General features: G+C 44.3%; 1 protein-coding gene across 1 annotated transcript; it reads left to right on the top strand.

Moving 5' to 3' along the window:
* Nucleotides 1–1,480: 1,480 nt before the first annotated feature.
* skor2 (SKI family transcriptional corepressor 2) lies at nt 1,481–14,060 on the top strand (the record flags this gene model as incomplete). The annotated part of the gene is made up of 7 exons (XM_080755376.1): nt 1,481–3,505; nt 4,104–4,167; nt 4,833–4,910; nt 7,835–7,900; nt 8,680–8,778; nt 9,304–9,371; nt 14,004–14,060. 7 exons carry the CDS (start codon nt 1,481–1,483, stop codon nt 14,058–14,060), a joined length of 2,457 nt encoding a protein of 818 aa, XP_080611502.1.
* Between the last annotated feature and the right edge of the window lie 6,799 nt (nt 14,061–20,859).

The following is a 20,859-nucleotide window of genomic DNA, read 5'->3' on the forward strand; positions in this document are numbered from 1 at the left end:
GAGTATAGGAACACACAATCACAGTGAAAATAGCCGATCCACAAGTTCACATCGCGGCTATTTTCCCTATAGTTTGCGTCCCGGGGATACATCACTTTTCTCTTTTGTGTCACGCGGGCTAAAACGTTTTGGAACCACTGAGTTCTACGATATAGAGACAGACAGAATGCAGATACATACTTAAGGTGGAGTTACAGTACATCATGTTTTTATATGGTTTTGCAGTTGGACACAACCATGATGTTTTTATTTTTATAGACTTTCACTGCATGCATGCAATGTTACTAGTTGTATTGTACCATGCATATATGACATGTAAAGTAACAATAAAATCTTGAGATCTGAGTCTGTTCTCCACTTTGTTTCTATATTTTCCACTACTAGTACTAATTATAGTACTACTACTATACTACAGTACTACTAGGCCTACTATATTACAGTGAAAAAGACCGCAGTAAAGCTGAGAGGGTGATGTCGTATAGGAAAGACGGACAGTATAGGGCAGCTGAGATGAAGACAGTATAGGAGAATGCTGAAAGGGAGACCGTGTAGGAGAGACACACAGTATAGGAAAGCTGAGAGGGACACAAAGAGATAGATAGAGGAAAGCTGCAGAGAGGGAGATGCATGCCGTATAGGACAAACAGACAGAAAGCTGAGAGGGAGACAGTGTATTGTAGTAAGGTTTAGAGACAGGGGGCTGTATTTTGCGTGGCTTAAGTACCAGGTCTTATTCCCTAACTTGAGTAAACTAAAGACCTGGAGGCGTGATCAATGCTCTTTGGCCACTCAGAATAGCCAAATGGCATTGATCACGCCTCCAGGTCTTTAGTTTACTCAAGTTAGGGAATAAGACCTGGTACTTAAGACACACAAAATACAGCCCAGGGTATAGAGACAGACAGGAAAGCAGAGTGTAAATTAATCTTCTTCTTCTAATAATAATAGTTAAAGTAGGTCCAACTCTATAAGGGCCCTATTTTCATACCCATAAACTTATTTGCCTTTTTCTTTTACTATTTTGAAAAACATTTTTGAATAATTCAAAAAGCCGTTCTACAAGCTCACAAAGTGTTGAAGAGTTGAATAATTTTAATATGTTTTTCAAAATAGTAAAAAAAAAGCTAAAGGGACAAGGGGTTTAGCAGACGACGGGTTTAGCAGACGACGAAAATAGTGCCCTAGTGACAATATGACTGCGTAATGACGTGGCTGACAGCCAGCAGCACATATTGTGTTTCAGTCAACTCCCTCCCTCCACACACTGTGAATGAATGTCCTTTTAGCATTTATTTATATTGATATAAGACCAGGGGTATATGATAAACTAAACTTCATTATAGGCTTAAGCCAAGGTTCGGTCCTGGGTGACAATCTATGCATAATACAATTCATATGAATTTTTCTTCCACTCTGAATTTCCTTCTTTCTATATCTTTCCGTTAGGTCGCTCTTTTTTTGTCTCCCCCCCATTCCTGGCATGGAAAAGACACTTCTTCCCGGACCTAACAACAACAACGCCATGACAACCCCAGCAGGTCCCTATAACCCGCAGGACTCGCCCCTGACTCCTCCCAGACCGCCCCACCTCCATTCAACCTCCTCCCCCGCCTCCGCCCCCTCCTCTCAGATGAAGCCCAACCAGGTGGGCCGGGTGGTCCTGTACGGCATCCCCATCGTGTCGCTGGTCATTGACAGCCTCGAGCGACTCTGCCTGGCGCAGATCTCCAACACGCTGCTGAAGAACTACAGCTACAATGAGATCCACAACCGGCGAGTGGCGCTGGGCATCACCTGCGTGCAGTGCACGCCAGTGCAGCTGGAGATCCTTCGGCGGGCAGGCGCCATGCCCATCTCGTCGCGCCGCTGCGGCATGATCACCAAGCGCGAGGCCGAGCGCCTCTGCAAGTCCTTCCTGGGTGAGAACAACCCGCCCAAGCTGCCGGACAACTTCGCCTTCGACGTGTCCCACGAGTGCGCGTGGGGCTCCCGTGGAAACTTCATCCCTGCGCGCTACAACAGCTCGCGGGCCAAGTGCATCAAGTGCTCGTACTGCAACATGTACTTCTCCCCGAACAAGTTCATCTTCCACTCTCACCGCACCCCGGAGGCCAAGTACACCCAGCCCGACGCGGCTAACTTTAACTCCTGGCGCCGGCACCTGAAGCTCTCCGAAAAGGTGCCTCCGGATCACCTGGTGTTTGCGTGGGAGGACGTGAAGGCGATGTTCAACGGAGGCAGTCGGAAGAGAGCCCTCCCCTCCCACTGCATGGGATCGGTGAAGAGCCATCCTGGCTCCGTGATGCCTCACATGATGGGTCCGGATCTGGGCGGTCAGAAGAGAGGCCGCTTCGAGGAAGACGAGGAGCTGGACGGAGGAGGCCTGTCTCCCCACAAGACGCCACGCAGCTACCCCGTCATCCCGGTCCCGAGCAAAGGCTTTGGCATGCTGCAGAAGTTCCCTCCCACATCCCTGTTCCCCTCCCCTTACTCCTTCCCGGCCTTCGGCCTCTGCCAGCAGAAGAAGGACGATGGCGAGGTTTCGCCGGGGCAAAAGGGAGCTGGGCTGTCCGGTCTATTGTGGCCAGGCCGTAAGGACACCTTCTACCCTCCGTTCTGCATGTTCTGGCCTCCCAGAGCTGCCGGGGGGATCCCTGTCCCCACGTACCTCCAGCCACAGCCTGGCGCCCTCTCCTCGTTAGCGGACAACTCCTCTCTCCGCCAGGCCTTCCTGGACCTGTCCGACCCCGGTGAGCCCGGCGCAATGGCCGGGAACGCAGTCGGAGCAGTAATGGCCGGAACTGGCGCCGGTGGAGCGACGGCACCTAGATCCGGGCTGTTCGATCCCGAGTGCCCGGCGGTGACGCCCGACCTCCGCCCCGTGACATCCGAGGGGTGGCTGAAGCTGCTCGACGCCCCGAACCTCCAGAGCCGGAAGCCGAGCTACGGCTCCGCCTTCCGGCCCGTCGTCAAAGACGCCGAGAGCATCGCCAAGCTGCATGGCGCCGGGGGAGGAGGGGAGACGGGTGAGGAGTTCAGGGCCGCGGTGGCGCTCAGCAGGTCGGAGCTCCACCGCCGCCTGTCGCCCAGCAGCAGCTGCAGCTACGGCAGCGACAGCGGAGGAGAGGGCGCCGGCGTGTGCAGCGAGGAGGAGGAGGATGGGGAAGTGGACGTGGAGTCGTCGAAGCAGGAGGAGGACGAGGAGGAGGCGGGCAGCTTGGGTCTGTACCTCCCTCCTACTCTGGCTCCCGCGCTGCAGGGGGAGAGCGGGGGAGAGGAGAGAGGGAAGGAGAGGAGAGGGTGCGTGGCCGCCACCAGCGGGGACACCTTCCCTGCCGCCTCCCCTCCACCCTCCTCCTCCTCTTCCTCTTCCTCTAATTCTTCTATGGACCGTGCCCGGCAAGATTCCCCGCTTCCTCCCAGCCCCCCTTCATCCTCCCCTCCTGCTGGCCTGACGACTCTCCCTGCCGCCACGACTCCGCGGGACGACCCGGCTTACAAGAAAGTAAATATCTCCCCCCCAGGCCCCTTTAGCTAATTATTATTTAAATGGCGGCTGATGTGATCTGCATAAGCAGATTGATAGGCTGGGGTTTCCTCTCTCCCGGTAGGAGCTGGCCTATGATCCTGGATAATGGGAACAGGAACGCTACAGCGTTGGTTAATATGGCCTCCGCCATCGTGTTTGTTCTCCTTCTGTCATCGCAAACCTGTTAGGGCAGCGCTAATCGTTAACCTGTCAACTCAACACAATAACTAGACCTCAGAGAGAGAGGGAGAGGGGGGAGAGATGGGGGAGGGAGAGACAGAGGGAAGGAGAGAGACAGGGACAGAGAGACAGACAGAGAGACAGGGACAGAGAGACAGAGGCGACACAAAAAATGCAAAGCATGCAACAACCCTAATAATAACAAATTTGCATGATGTGAATAAATGGCGATCAGAGACAGTATAGGCTGCCTGCTTAGAATATACAATACACAATTAAGAATAAAACAAAATGAAAAATAAAATATATATACTGTATAAAAGGCCCAATCCAGAATTGTCAGTTAGGGTTATACACAACACGTATGAACGTGCATTCTCTTCTCTTCTCTTAGCTCCATAAGAGTAGAGATGAAGGTCTCCCTGCCTACGCCACCAAAGACTGCTCCAGTACCACTGGTAAGATCACAATAAACTGTTGTTTTGTTTTGTATATTCATCATCAGATCAACCAGAATCCACTCATTAGTATACAGTAAATTATATTTGGACAAAATACCAAGAGGAAGAATAAAGGCCAAAGGACTGAAAACCAATTGCTTTCAGTACTATATTTAAATCTGCTTTGTACGGTATTCAATTCAATTCAATTGAATTGGCTATTTGGCGTTGGCTATTCAAAAATAGCAGACATACAAGCTCTGATATTTTTGAAAAATCTCCAAAGGGTGAGAACTATTGCTTTAGAAGGCATTCGTAGGATCGGCCTCAGGTCTTAATGGGGTTCAACACATGAATATTTCATGGGAGTTTTGTACACTCTATATGGATTATGGAATGTGTGAAACAAGCTGCTTGTTTCATCTTATACTGTCTGAATGAGTGCTTTTAATATCAATGTGATGTTTCATTTGCTCCTCCGTTCCGTTCGTACATCGCATCCCTGAACCTCTCACTGGAAAGACGTGTGTGTGTGTGTGTGTGTGTGTGTGTGTGTGTGTGTGTGTGTGTGCGCGTATAACACAAGTATACATTCATTCCGTCGTCTGTCCAACCCCAATGGGCCTCACGGAAAGTCTCCCTGTCTCTGTATCGAACCCTTTCTCTGTCTGCATGTCTTTCAGATGACAATAAAGAGCACAGTGGTTTCTTTGCCTCAGACAGTGAGACTTCAGCACCTGACTACTGGAGAGAGACCCCAGGTACAAAAGGAACAATAACTTTCTCTTTCATTATTAAATTGTTGGTTGGTTGGTAGGCCTATAAGCAATGTGTCAACAAATGAAAGCCAACAGGGTAACGTATACTGGAAAATCTTAACTACAACACTATAAACAACTACACCACAACAACAAAACAAAAAAAAACTATATCCCACGGAAACATGTAGGCCATTGTACAACACAATACGAAAGTTGAACTTCAACACTGGTACAACTGAAATACAACAATGGAAAAACTAAAGTAGGCCTACAACTCCAACTTTAAGTGATGTATACCACTGAGCAGGGGCGGCGATCTATGGTCACGGCCAAGGGTGCTGAACCTGAACGATGAACGTACAAAGTGCGTATGTGGGGTGCTGGGGGCGCTCCCGATTCCCCACCCAAACCGGTTTAATGTGAATGGACTATAGTCTAGCCAAGGGTGCTTTGAATTTACCAAGGGTGATGTGGCACCATGCAGAGCAACCCCTAAATTGGCGCCTCTGCCACTGACAGCAAAGGTCTCTCTTTTTTTCTTGATGAAGGGAAAGAAAACAGAAGGAATTCTTGTTCCCAAATGGGAGAGGAAATAAAGATCACAGCGTATTGCTTTTCTTTATATCCGTCACTGAGACATTAAAAGGGCTTTATGGCATCCATGTGCCGACATACCCCCCCACCGCCCCCCACCCCGTTTACACACACACACACATACATACAGGCACAGAGACATAGAAACACACACTCGTATGCGCACAGAGGGAGGGAGACCATAATAATGCCGTCGCATAATGTATAATGTATTTCGAAAAATTACACGAAACAAATTAAATGAGACCACCTTTTCCCCCTGATTGCCGCACGTCTCCCCATGGGCACTGCGGAGTGAGGGAGGCGCTACGTGATTAGAAGACCTGATTCCTCGGCGTGCACCTCCCCTGTAACCCCCCCCCCCCCCATCCTTTCCCACCAACCCTACAGCCGGATTTAGTTCTACTTTGTCGTATGCGATGGTGTCACGCGGCGAAAGAATAGCCGATCTACAATCTGTCGGCACGTAACGGATGGACCGCCATCGTGAGCTTGTACATTGGCCATTTTTCCCCTCCCGCCGCGGGCGACTCCGCCGTCGTCGTACGACGGGGCATAAATTAGGCATACTTCTTCCACGTGCCAACGAGCCACTGTCTTTAACACCCCCACCACCACCCCCTTTCTCTGTTTCCAGGGAGGAGGGAATAAAAAAATAATCTAATTTTCCATTTATGTAATGCAAACCGCTCTGGCTTTGACTATCCACGGTTAATTGACTGTCAAACGAGGTTGTTATCCTCAGGCACTGTCTGCAAATTTGCTTGTCAAATGAGACAGAGCAGAGAGGCTCCCTCTCCTCCTCCATTCCCCCCCCACTCTCTCTCTCTCTCTCCTCCTTCTCCCCCCCCTCTCCCTCTCTCCTTCTCTCTCCCACCTCTCTCTCTCTTCTCCATCTCCCCCCTCTCTCTCTCCTTCTCCCCCTCTCTCCTTCTCTCTCCCACCTCTCTCTCTCTTCTCCATCTCCCCCCTCTCTCTCCTTCTCTCCCTCTTCTCCATCTCCCCCCTCTCTCTCTCCCTCTCTCCTTCTCTCTCTCCTTTTCCATCTTCCCTCTTCTCGCTCTCTCTCCCCCCTCCTCCTCCATCTCCCCCTCTCTCTCTCCCCCTATCTCTCCCCCTCTCCTTCTCCATCTCCCCCCTCTCTCTCCCCCTCTCTATCCCCCCCTCTCTCTCTCCTTCTCCATCTCCCCTCCTCTCTCTCCCCCTCCTCCCTCTCTCTTTCTCCCCCTCTCTCCCCCTCTCCTCCATCTCCCCCTCTCCTTCTCCATATATCCCCTCTCCTTCTCCATCTCCCCCCTCTCTCTCTCTCCCCCTCTCTCTCTCTCCTTCTCCATCTCCCCCTCTCTCTCTCTCTCTCTGCTTCTCTCACTTTGTTCTTTAATTCTCTCTATCCCTTTCTTTCTTTCTTTCTTTCATTCAAACTTCCCCTTCTCCTCTTCTAATTTAGATCACAAGAAGAGAATAGAATGATAGGACAGAAAAGACAGACAGCGAGTCAGTCGGTCAGTTGGTCGGTCGGTCGGTCGGGACAGGACAGACACAAGATGTAGATGTAGATATTAGACTATATCGTGTATCATATACTACAGATGATAATGCAGTAACTATAATATAATACATACTATAGATGATACCATAGTCAGTGAACTAACTGATTTTAAAGCACAGCATAGCAGACATACTGATTGGTTTCTGACTATTGTTTTGTATGATGATAAAATAGCATATTATTCATTCATTCTCGAATGGTAATTGGTGCATTTATATAGCACCTTTATCCAAAGCGCTTTACACATAGATTGTGCATTACATTCACCCATTCACACACACATACACCGATGACAGAGGAAACCATGCAAGGCACCAACCTGCACATTGTGCGCAATTAGGGGTTCAGAGTCTTGCTCAAGGACACTTTGACACTAACTTGGAGCCCTGGTTCGACGGGTTCGACTTGCGGTGCCCATCCGGCCACTCTACCCCTGAGCCACCGCCGCCCTGCATGTAATGCATTTTTTAAATATGTAGAAGAGTAAAACAATTTGACACAGATCACAGATTATTTTGTATGAGTCATACATTTGTTTTATTCTCCCTCACATTTTGCATTCAGTTTTAAGATACAGTGTGAACGTATATGCATGCTGATTCTATAGGGACACCGTTTTTTAATTCATGTATTTAAATATGCAGAACCTTGAGATTTCAGACCACATACAGCATTAGTCTGTATTGTTATGGAGTCATACTGACACCTTGTGGCAGAAGCACAATATTGCAATGATGTTACTTTAACACTCTCCTCTCTCCTCATTATTTATTTTCTTCAGCTGACCAAAACCAAGGTGCCTCCTCTCCAGTACCACAGAAGAAAGATGTTGAAAACATGGAGAAAGGTAACAATGTGCATGTTTGGAATAGAACTTGGAATAGACGAAGACTTATGGAGCTATGGAAAACCCTTCTCTCCCTTTTGATGATGAAATGATGAAAATGTAAAATCAAATCAGAGTGAAACCTTGCCTTTTCTAGATCGTTTCTGTTTACAATATTGTTGCCACTCTCCTGGTGTCGCAGTGTTGTTTGTGGCAGCAAATCCCTATGGTAGTTTAGTTAATATAGTCTTTGGAATGAAACCTCATTTAATTTTAGTCATATTTTAGTCACCTGAACTGTTTTAGTGTTAGTCTAGTTTTAGTCGACTAATTATCATACACGATTTTAGTCGGCTAAATCCACAGTTGATTTAGTCGACCAAAATTTGGCAGGCCTTACACTTTATCTGCAATTTTCAGCATGCAACCAAGTGTAAAATGACCTTTTTTAACTAATACTGGATCTCTTGTCCACTATAGTCCCTTCCAAAAAATTGTCAATATGTTTAGTTTAGTGTGCTGTAATAATAATACTACACGACAGTGCTGTCATGTAGTATTATTAGTGGACCAAACCAACACAGTGCTGTCGTGTAGTATTATTAGTGGACCAAACCAACACAGTGCTGTCATGTAGTATTATTAGTGGACCAAACCAACACAGTGCTGTCGTGTAGTATTATTAGTGGACCAAACCAACACAGTGCTGTCGTGTAGTATTATTAGTGGACCAAACCAACACAGTGCTGTCGTGTAGTATTATTAGTGGACCAAACCAACACAGTGCTGTCGTTCTATAGAGGAGTTGCAGAAGGTTCTCCTGGAGCAGATAGACTTCAGGAGGAGACTGGAGCAGGAGTTTCATGCGCTGAAAGGAACCTCCCCCTTCCCAGTTTTCCGTAAGTCTCACATATTTTTATTTTTCTTTCTTTCTTTCTTTCTTTCTTTCGTCAATATGTGACTCCTTTTGATACAGAGACCGTCATGGCGGCAAGACTAACAGTTCAGGAGAGGAGATAAACTGATTTTTATAATGCAAAATTAGTTACTGTAATAGCACAGGCTTCACATACGAGAGCTTGTCTGAAATAAATGTCAGAGCTGAAATCCACATGCAAATATAATATACATGCTTAAACATGTAGCTAGGTGTAATGCTATAGAGTCCACAGAAGTTAACCTTTCAAGCCTGTTTTCTGAACTTGCCGTTTTCTGCAAGACATTACTGTATACGGCATATTTCCAAAACTGGTGGGGTGAAAAAAACCGAAAACGTAAAACCAAAAACGAGCAAATCGAGCAAATCGAGCAGATCGGCCAACCAATCACATAAATTCAGTTGTTCATGAGATGATTCATGATGATGTATAATGATAAGAGTGGCCCTCACTTCACACGGGTGTGATTTTTTAAATATATTTCAGATAATTTCCAGGACCAAATGAAACGAGAACTGGCTTACAGAGAAGAGATGGTCCAACAGCTACAAATGGTAAGAATACACTATATTCAAATGACAACTTTACAACCGTTAAACAAAGTAATGAATGCAGTAACATGCAGAGACATGAATGCAGTAACATGCAGAGACAGTCAGTAGGAAAGCTGAGAGGGAGACAGTGTAGGAGAGACAAGACAGACAGTTGGAAAGCTGAGAGGGAGACAGTGTAGGAGAGACAGTCAGTAGGAAAGCTGAGAGGGAGACAGTGTAGGAGAGACAAGACAGACAGTAGGAAAGCTGAGAGGGAGACCGTGTAGGAGAGACAAGACAGACAGTAGGAAAGCTGAGAGGGAGACAGTGTAGGAGAGACAGTCAGTAGGAAAGCTGTAAGAGAGACAGTGTACAACAGACAGTTGGAAAGCTGAAAGACAGACCACGCTAAGGCAGACACAGGCTTTAGGAAAGCTGAGAGGGAGACAGCCAATAGGAAAGCTGAGCAGGAGACAGCTTGAAAGATCTGACAAAGGGCACATCCAGACAGTAGATTCACGAAGATGCCAAATGCCATGAGCGGCAGGAGTCTCTTCCTGGTTTTTAGACAGCTGTTGGATGGAAATTGATGCTCGCGCGCGGCTTCCACTTGCCGTGGAGGCAAGCGTTTCCAGTTTTCTGGCCGACGCTGCAAGTTGCAGTGTGGGTGGAGCTTCACCAGCTGTTTACAAACCAGGAAGAGACGCCTGCCGCTTGTGTCATTTGGCATCTTCATGAATCTACTGTCTGGATGCAGTCAAAGGGGGACCGACTCCCTCTTCCCACGGTGTTTCGCCCAGGGACCGCCCCTAACACCAACACCTAACCCATCTTTATCTGCCATAGCGTATAACGGTAGACTACACCGGTAGACTACACTACTGGCCTGAACCAATAACCTCACAAGGCCACAAAGACTGGCTGTCATAGTCAGTGAGAGGCTGAGGAGGCAATACACACTAGACCGGTGACCGGCTGCAGAGCACAGAGTCGGTAACGATGGAGGTTGGAGACCCATGCCCCACCGGCTATGCAATACCCGTTGTACCCGTATCAGATTACCCGTTCCACCCATCTGTCTGTGTCCCTTTTATGCCCATATATGGAGATTTCTGGATCTGTCTCTCTGTGTCCCTTTATTCCTATATGGAGTTCTGTGTTAGGCATGCCCAAATATGGAGTGTTGTGATGTCAGAACAGGCCAGCTCCATATATGGACCCTGGGCAGGGGCCCTGTCCAGAGCCCGGGCAGAGGCCTTTTGTGGTGGTTCTGGACAAGCGTGGGTCCGACTGAGTCGACAACGGGCACTGCACTCCCTGTGGGGGTGTGGAACGTGTGTCAAATTTGAACGGGGCGAATGGTTCTCAAGTTACGTGGAATACAGCCATATACACACGTACTTACAGACAGACGGTTGCAGTGTCGGCCAGAAACGCTTTGCCTCCGTGTCAAGTTGCAGTGTGGGGAAGCTTCATTTCCATCCACCAGCTGTCTAAAAACCGGGAAGAGACACCTGCCGCTCGCGCCAAGATGCACTCAAAGCTGGGCATATGAGGGGCTAGCTCCCCTAAACAAAATAATCCAAAACTGAAGTGTATCTGTAATCTGTACAGAACTCATGTTTGCTCTTCATGCACACCAACTAAGCTGCGTGGCCAGTTAAGACGCACCCATGCTGTGGGTTCAAAATCACCCGTGGCTTCCTGTGAGGTTAGGTTTGGGATAGTGTTAGTATTAGTCTGACTAACGGTCACTAGGCCGGACCAATGACATGAAACCGGATTCTGTACCAGGCTAGCTATCTGTGCTAGATAGTGAGTCCAATCAGGGCTAATTGAGTGCATGTGTCTTGGGCTGGGTGATGTGGACAAGACAGGACAGAATGAGCCAGGACCTTTGTACAGAAAACTTAATTTGCCTATTATAGCCTACTCTCATTATAAAAATACATAAAATATACATTCATAAAGACTTAAAATCTTCAAAGAATATCAACGTGATATGTGAATGCATCCCATCAAACACAAAGGCAATTTAACATTTTAAAGTTCGAATGAAGCTTCTAGGTTAAGTGGTTATGCTGGAGCACAAAGTATGTAGCCTGGCTAATAAGCCAGACTAATATCACACTTGTTTTTGCCAACGGTTGATTCGTGTCTGGCTTTAGCCAGGCTACAAAATATGTGCAACAAGAAAAGCAAAAGGGCTATTCCCTGTGTAATATCAAGGCAATCTTGTGATATTTTAGTCTATATCGCAACATAATTGTCACAAATATATGCGTGTGTAGGTGGTGTAATAACATCAAGGTACACATACACAACACAGTCTGTACACCTAAAAATAATATGGAGGAGGAGTTTAGGAGCATGAACACAAAACAAGCCTTCAATAAAGTCAAAATCCTTACTGGTGGTGAGACAAAACAAAAGAACTGTACAACTCCGGATCCTACCACCTTTGCAAACACCCTGAACACTTTCTACAAACGGTTTGACAGTCAAGATTACTCTGCTGCCTGTGAGGAACTGTTGGGAGCCCTCCCCTTTCAGGAGCCGCCACATCCCCCCTTCAACGAGGAGGATGTCCGACAGCTGCTGGCCAGGTGTAAGCCTGGCAAGGCGCCAGGGCCGGATGGCATCTCGGCAAAGGTGCTTAAGCTCTGCGCCATGGAGCTCTCCCCCATCCTTCACTCCATATTTTGGGAGTCCTACAGGACAGCAGCCGTACCCACCCTCTGGAAAACATCCACCATCATACCAGTACCCAAGAAACCCCGCCCCTCAGAACCCAACCATTATAGACCCGTTGCACTAACTTCAATAATGATGAAATGCCTGGAAAAACTGATTCTGAACATCATTCTGCCAGCTGTCAGGTCACAGCTGGACCCTTTCCAGTTTGCCTATCGGGCCAAGAGGGGGACAGAGGACGCTGTGGCATGCCTCCTTCACTCCCTTCTCCAACACCTGGATTCATCTTCGGACAATTTTGCCACTATTCTTTTTGTTGACTTTAGTTCTGCCTTTAATACAATTCAACGCCATCATATGATCAAGAAACTGCATCAGCTCAACATCCCCCCACTTCTCATACACTGGACTCACAGCTTCCTGAGCAATAGACCACAAACAGTTAAAGTTGGTACATCATTTTCATCAACTGCCATCACCAACACAGGGGCCCCTCAGCCCCTTCCTCTACACTCTGTACACAAATGACTGTATTAGCCCCTCACCCACTAACATCACATACTTTAAATACTCTGATGACACTGCCATTCTCGGACTGCTCCATGACAATAACTCTATTACGGTCTATCAGAATACCATTTCTCATTTCACACAGTGGTGCACTGACAACTATCTAGAGTTGAATGTGGTCAAAACAAAAGAACTGGTCATTGAAACAACAACCCACACTGGACTTAACCCACTCCTCATTAATGGTAAAACAATAGAACAGGTAGACAGCTACACATATCTTGGACTCACACTGGACAATAGACTCAGGTTTGATCAACACATTACATCTATCCAGTCACGCTTTCAGCAAAGACTCCATGTAATCCGAAAACTAAGATCATTATCTGTTGCTCCTCATCTTCTGCTATTATTGTACAAAAGCATTATTCAACCTGTTCTGTTGTACTGTTCTGCATGTTTCTACACCATACTGTCCATGCCTAACAGGAACAAACTTTTCAGTATCACCCGTATTGCTTCCAAAATCATCGGACTTCCTACACCCACACTTTCTGATATGAACAATAACGCCATCACACGACTAGCACTCTCGATATCAAATGACACTGACCACCCTCTGTATCGTTTCTTTAACCTCATGCCATCTGGACAAAGATACAGAACCTTGCCATGGAAAAAGGTCTGTTTTAGTAGGAGTTTTGTCCCCTCAGCCATCGCGGCATTAAACAAACTGCCCCGCCGATAGGATGGTTCTGTACACAGCTTGTGGGGACCTCATGTTTTTTTTTTTTTTTGTACTGTCTTGGTGTTATGTGCTCTGTGTTGTTTTGATGTGGGTGTTGAACTGTTGAACAGATTGTGAAGACAAATATCCTTCGGGACAATAAAGATTATTATTATTATTAGTGTACACAGAATGGCATATGGGGTGAAACTAAGATTATTACCTGCTGGATACTGTAGTTCTTTAAGAATGTATTTTATAGTGAAGACATTTACATGCAGTGGCTGGTTCGCCTTTCATGGGTGAAGAGATATACGACTGTGTTGTCATCTGTGTAGTTAGGCTCACATCAATCAATACAACAGCTGGCTGACAGCCTGACAGACAGCGTTTGTCTTAGCTGCCTCCGTGCACAGTCTGCACACATGCCCACACACTCTGTGTGTGTGTGTGTGTGTGTGTGTGTGTGTGTGTGTGTGTGTGTGTGTGTGTGTGTGCATGGATATCACCATCCAGCATGACTTCATAGTGGCCTGGACTCCATATATGGGCGTAAATGGGACACAGGCAGGCAGACAATGGTATACAATGGGTTTTCATTTCAAACTTGCATCGTTCCCGAGCAGGCCATTGCCCAACGGGCAACGTTCTTAGCACTCTATAACTTCTGTACAACAGCTATCTATGGTGTGGAATGAGTATGTGTTTGCTCTCTGTTTCAGATTCCCTACACAAACATGATCAGAAAAGACAAGATCAGCTCCCATCTGAACAAGTAACAGGTGAATATCTGTCTGTTACGCCAGAAGGCCATCTATAACCTTTTCCAACAGCGAGCAAAGTTGACGCAGTCGCATAAAGATACCAATACCAAGGATTCGTCAGTGATCTCATGTTACTGTGTTTACAGCTGTATATACAGCTTTTGTTCCCACACGTCTCAATATTTGCCGTTGACAATGAAAGGAGAAATTGCACAAATGTGATGTTTCATTTACTGTAAGCCATGTTTCTGAATTGAAATAATGAATAAGTGGGAAGCTGCTTTCTTTGAATTCATATGACAGAAGTAAAGTACTAGTAATGCAATTTGACTTGAAAAAACTCAAATTTACCAATACTCTCTTTTTACTGTTTTTCCCCCCCCTATAGACTCTTCCAAGAACACCCACAGTGAATGTGCGTATCATGCTCCCAGGAAACACTAAGGAAAAAACACCTAACAAAAATAAAATACAAGAAATAACACCATGGACTTTTAACTGTACTGTAAATATAGACATTATGGGGACCCTGTTATTTGACTTTAAACATATACATGTTTAAAGTCATTTATGAGTACTTCATTTTCCAAATTCTCTTCCCGATGTAGTTATTGACATGAATTCCCCAGTGAATGACATGTATGGGGGAATTCATAGTCCCTGACAACGGCCACTGTTTGATCTGGGGACGGTGGACACAAACCAGCACCATTTGTGGGACATTTTTAATATGGTTCCCTTTATGTTTTGTTTCCTACATATTGTTTTTAATAATTATTTATTATCAAAACATTAAAAAAATAAAAATAAAACATTCCCAAAAAAGTTAACTTTTTCATGAAATTTCACAAATTCAATGATTTTTTTTTCAAGTTAAGGAGAAAAATCAAAGAAATTCCCTAATTATAAAACAAATGTTTAAGTAGTAGTGGGGGAAAAAGCAGAGCTTGTAGATCTGCTATTTTCACTAGTTTGGGTCCCTGGTGGGAGACATCAAAATCTCTCTTTAGGGTCACGGGCTACAAAGTTTTGGAACCGCTGGTGTGTATACAATTACATGTCTCCTCTCTGACACACGTGTGATGTCGCTAGCCACTTTCTTTTCGCCTGACAGTGAGGAGTTTCACCTCGAGGATGTTGTAGCAGCGCATGAACAGGAACACTCCATTCCTCTCAGTTCTGCTGTCCGTCTGCTTTAACACCTCAACCAACCCGCAGGAGTCGCTATAGTGCAGCGACAGAGATCACCCACCGCTGCCAGCTTCCCAACGCATTAACACCATAGACATAAAAAGGTAGACGCCTCTTCCGGCTCTGGGGCGTGTCTCTCTGTTGAAGGCAACATTTCCCCCCGAGATTCCTTGCGAAGCATAATAGCGGAAGCTTGCGACGCTATAGGCAATAAGTCCCGGAAAAGACGTGCTGTGATTGACCAGTAGTCACTTGAGTGGCAGCGAGAGACATGGAGGAGTTGCATGAGTGACGTCACTTGGGCAAGCGATGCATCGTGCCTTCAGCACTTCCGCTTGACTATCTGCCTTCGATGGAGACACGTCGCTCCAATGAACTGCAGCGGCCAATGAGGCATCTATGTTTGTAATATCTATGGTGAACACAGCCAGCATGTGTTTGTCCGTGCGTGGAGGAATTGAACCACAGATTCTATGGGGGTGGGCTGCAGGAACTTTAAAGGCCTACCCCTGCTGCGCTATACCGGGACGCCCTGTGGCATATCTCTGTAAATATAAAGAAATTATGGGGACCAATGATAAGTTATACTGTAAATATAAAGACAATTTGGAGACTATGGTATTTGATTGTAAATATAAAATAAACTACGGGGACTGTGACATTTACTGTGTATATAGAGAGACAATATGGAGACTATGGCATTTGATTGTAAAAATGCAGTTGTTCTGGGGACTAGTCTGTGACATTTGAGTGTAATTATAAGGACATAATGGGGAATGTGGTATTAGACTGTATAAATATAAAAGGTGTTTACAGGGACTGTATTTGCCTGTAAAATGAAGTAATTTAATATGGGACTGTGGTATTTTGACTGTAAATATAAAGTAATTATGGGGACTATGGTATTTATATAAGACATTGTGTGTGTGTATAGTGTTTGACTGCAATCTGCATTCCTTCAAGTTCTGTCTGTTAAGGACAATGTTTAGTCTGGGATGGGACATATATGTTCTAGTTGCCGCATGGCTTAAGGAATGTGGGAAACCAAAATTTGATTGGCTCTTAAAGGGTCATTTCAATTTAAAAACACTTTCGACGTCATTTTCACATCTACTCAGACTTTTGTGTGAGACTTTCCCTTGATTCAGTATAATTTAGATATTTTCCATTAATTTGATCAGACATGCATGACTTTCCAATTAGCAGATATGTGTGCTTGAGTTTGACATTGAATTGGCTTATAGGAGGGAGGGGGGTGGAGGGTTTGATCAAATAAATATAAAATATCAAAATTTGGAATAAATAATCAAACTGTCCGGGGTTCATACAAATGCTGGAGTAGACAAGGTGAAAATTACCCCAGAAAAGGTTATAAAGTGAAGGTCTGCTAAATAATGTTTGGAATGTAGTCCTATAATCTTAAAGGATTGGTTACTAGAAGATCGTAAAGACAAAGCAGTTAAGAATTCGGACATCAGACAAAGAAACATGAATCCCAGTTCCATGTTGATTCTAATTATGTTCTACTGAATGCAGTTTTTTTCTTTCAGTTCCAGTTTGAATCCTTTGAGTCCATATAGTTCTATTCCACTGAGTCCAGTTATTATTCCATTGTCAAAGTCAGATTCCAGTTTGATGCTTTAATTAAAACCCATTTAGACCTGAGGACGCATCTGTGTCACCTTAGCTCTTAATCACTTTAACCATTATTTTATACTTTAGCTTTTGAAAAATAGCAGATCTACAAGCTTGTAAATCTTTTTGAAAAATCTATTTGAAAAATTGTGAAAAGGTGTGCAAATCTTTCAATATATATTCTTTCGCAGCGAACGTTTTTGACTCAAATCTTTGCTTCTGGTTGGTCCGTGGAACAACATATTTTCAGATGGGGGTCGGCAGTCAATTTAATATAATTTGAGAACCACCGACACAGAAACATAGGTTTTTCATAAAACTGTCAAGTTTTGGAAGACATTTGTAGGATCTGTTCTCAGGTCTAAATCCACAACAGGACCAAAGCAACCGAGGGGTTTCACAAGTTCAATGTGAACTTCTGTAATTTCTCTCTAAAATATAAAATAAAAATGATGAAAAAGTAATAATGATGACATTAATTGACCAAGAGCACAGTGTAACTGAGAACTGCATTATGAAACTAGAACTTATAAACCTTCCAAGCTCCTCAATGAAATCAAGTAAAAGTCATATACTGGTGTATACGGTAAGAGTGTATTGTGAAATCTACAGATTGCCATTTGCCTAACTGTAAGGCTGTGGGGCGAGGATCAACTGAAAATAAACTTAATGATGAATAAATAATACTGAAAAAAACCCCACTACATTCATTCATTCATTAATTCAAGATTTATTTATTCTCGAAATTACACTGAGTATAGTTAAACTAATTTGCAGTGTTATTGAGTAATAAAATAATACAACGGCATCGCTGTTGAAAATATAAAAGTTACAAATTACAAATAGAAACCAAATAAAATTCTAGAAACAATGTGGAGACCTGTTTGGTCGGCAGGGTTCTAAAATTAGTCATGACCAAATCCTCGTGCTGATGGGAGTGACGAAGGCGTTGCCTATAGCAACCAGCCGGGTCAGTTAAATGTGGATTTTCAGTGTAACCGTTTCATATTGATAAAGTACATTAAATGACCGTCAGAAGCAGACAATGGTTGGATTTTAATTTAATTAAATGTATGTGTTAAGCAGATCTACAGAGGGGAGTAGGAGTGGACCTTGGGCACCTTGAATGTGAGGAAATAAGTAGTGGTAGTGGTGGGAAAAGTGCTCACGTGATGTTATACTTAAGTAAAAGTATCAATACTGCAATGTAGAACTGCTATTTTCAAATGGCTGAAATGTACAGTATGTATGTTTTGTAATAATAATCAAATCTACAAAGTAATGAGTAACAAAGGTTTTCAAATAAATATAGTGGAGTAAAAGTACAATATTTGGATCCCAGTAGTAGTATTAGAAATTGGAATTACTCAAGAAAAGTACAAATATCTAAAACTTTTTACTTAAAGGGCAAGACCACTTTTTTTAGAGGTTTGGGTTGTTTTCTTACTTTAATATGGGCAAACTATTACATTCCATGAGTTATTTCACTCCGTTGTGTCGTTTATTAGCAATTTAAGAAATAAAAAATAGGGTCCATTGACTTCCATTGTAGCGGGGAAACACCTCTCAAAGTCACTCTTTTAGCACATAAACGAACGCAACAAAACAGTTTATCAGGAAAACTCAGAGAATGTAAACTGATTTGTAAAGCATCAACGTAATTTCCTTGAGCAGTACTTCTGCCAAAATCCCACAACTTCCGCCCAAAACAAATGATAGCCTCAACAGCTTAGGTCTTGCCCAGCGTGCTTAAGACCTGGAGGCGTGACCAATGCTGTTTGTCATATTTGGTGGACATTTGACCTAATTTCCCCTATCATTGCAAATATTGAGATGTGTGGGGACAAAAGCTGTGGGGCTAGCGCCCCTCAAAAACAGTGATAGTGACATCATCACACTATCATCCCCTCCCCTAACCCCCCCTATTTATCAAACAACAGCAGCTGTGGGTGCAGCTTCAGTTCAGGTGGATCACCACCCATCACCTGCACCCACCAGTTAATTAACTGGTGGGCATGTCCACATAAAAACAACATTTTAACAAATACTGTACACTTTGTTGAAAAGATTCTTCCTCGTATATAGTAATAATAATACAGACAATCATGTTTTAGGGTGGAAAAAAATCATGGCACCCCAATTTATATTGTAAAATCAATGTTAATTGAACTCTGAGAGTGTACAAATGGAACCAACTCCTCTGAGTTACAGACCCATAAGGGTCCATTTAGTTCCACACTATCATTTAGCTGGGGACCCCCTGGAACTCCCTCAAAGACCCCTGTGGGTCCCCGGACCCCACTTTGGGAACTACTACTGTAGATTATGTCCCCATAATCAAAAACAGACACTGCCTCGACGACTCTCTTCCTGCTAATGATAAGCTGCGTCTGTTTCTATATAAGAAACCAATGTTGTGCCACAAATTAATTTACCAGCAAGAACCTCTCTTTCAATATCAGTTCCATTCAGAAAATAATATGCAAAAGGTCATATTTTTGGCTCTGGAGATCGACATGAATTTTGTTTTGCTGATGACCAATAAGAGCATCCTGTAGGACGTTAAACGGATATTTAACTTTCAAAAAATACTTTTGGTAATTTTATCGTCTATGTTCATCATAAACTGTTACTGCAAATGTATTTAAATGTGTTCCTGTAGTGTCTCTCTTTATGTGAATATACATCAGACTCTTATCATCATACATCATCACACATCACATTCCATGCTCAGCCAATCACATCATCACATTCCATGCTACAAACACATTCTGTGCTCAAACGGACATTCACACAAAGCTGTGCCTAGGATGGGCTAGCACCCCTCAGAATAGATACAAGAAACAGGAGTGTCTTTCTCAAGTGTATTCTCTGGTGTTCTATTTGGTTTATAATATTTAAAGAAATAAAATCTGATTTCAGAACTGAATTGAAAGGGGCAGCAGGAGGTATAGAGTTCTCAGCTCGCTTCAGTTTTCCCACTTGGCCAGCAAGCCTCTGTGCACGTCACAGTGCACTGCAGGACATCTCAGAACAATTCAGCGTTTTAGGCAACAATTTGTGTTGTGTGTGTGACGTCAGACCAGACCTTGGCTACAATATAATGTACTGTAGAGTAACCGAGAGACATATTAAGACAATTTGAAGTTGTTAGCATTCAAATAATTAGACTTGTAGAAATTAGAAATAATTAGATTGTAGGAATTCTTACGATTTTAATTACCGTACTGAACAAACAGCAATGGCTAACTCACCATCTACGAACAGCGAAGATCGAAGACGCCAGATGAACTTTGGGCTTCGGAAACAATGCGTGAAGATAGCGCCCATTCCACAGCAGTGGCTGGACAATATGCTCACTCGCGTGCCACCTAAAATTAGAGAGGGTGCTGAGTTGGAAGAAATGCTACAGGATCTTTGCAAGGAGGTCCGCAGTGACTTCCACAAACAGCTGGTTGAACATACAGAAAACTATGTACTGCAGAAGCCAGACATTAAAGAAACTGCACTGAAGAAACCGAAAGAAGTGACACCAAAATGTCTCGAGTCCTCCAGACCCTGGCATGATAGCTTTGTTAGGAACCACAAACAAATAAATGACACTTTATACATCCTTCATCCAGTGATGCGCGCCGTCTTGGATATCGGCTATACGACATTTACCCCACTGCTCCTGCCTGACCCTGAAGTCTGGTTAGAAGGACCAGTGTACTGTGAAATACTTAAGGTCACAGTGACTGCTAAATGCAATGAGATTGAAATGAAGATAATTAATCCTGAGGACCATGATTCCTGGTTTTGCAGAATCAGAGGCCTGCTGAAGAATAAGGAGACGATGAAGGATGTGAGACCTGAGAAACTAAATGCCTTCTACAACTGTGTATCCACCCTAATTTCCAATCAGTTGAAATTCCTTCTTGAGAGAAGTATGAATGAGTTTGCCGACCTATATCATCCAAACAATACCCACCGATTGCCACTATTCCGT

The sequence above is a fragment of the Protomyctophum bolini genome (assembly GCF_963924005.1).
Source record: "Protomyctophum bolini genome assembly, chromosome: 22".
NCBI classification, from domain to species: domain Eukaryota; kingdom Metazoa; phylum Chordata; class Actinopteri; order Myctophiformes; family Myctophidae; genus Protomyctophum; species Protomyctophum bolini.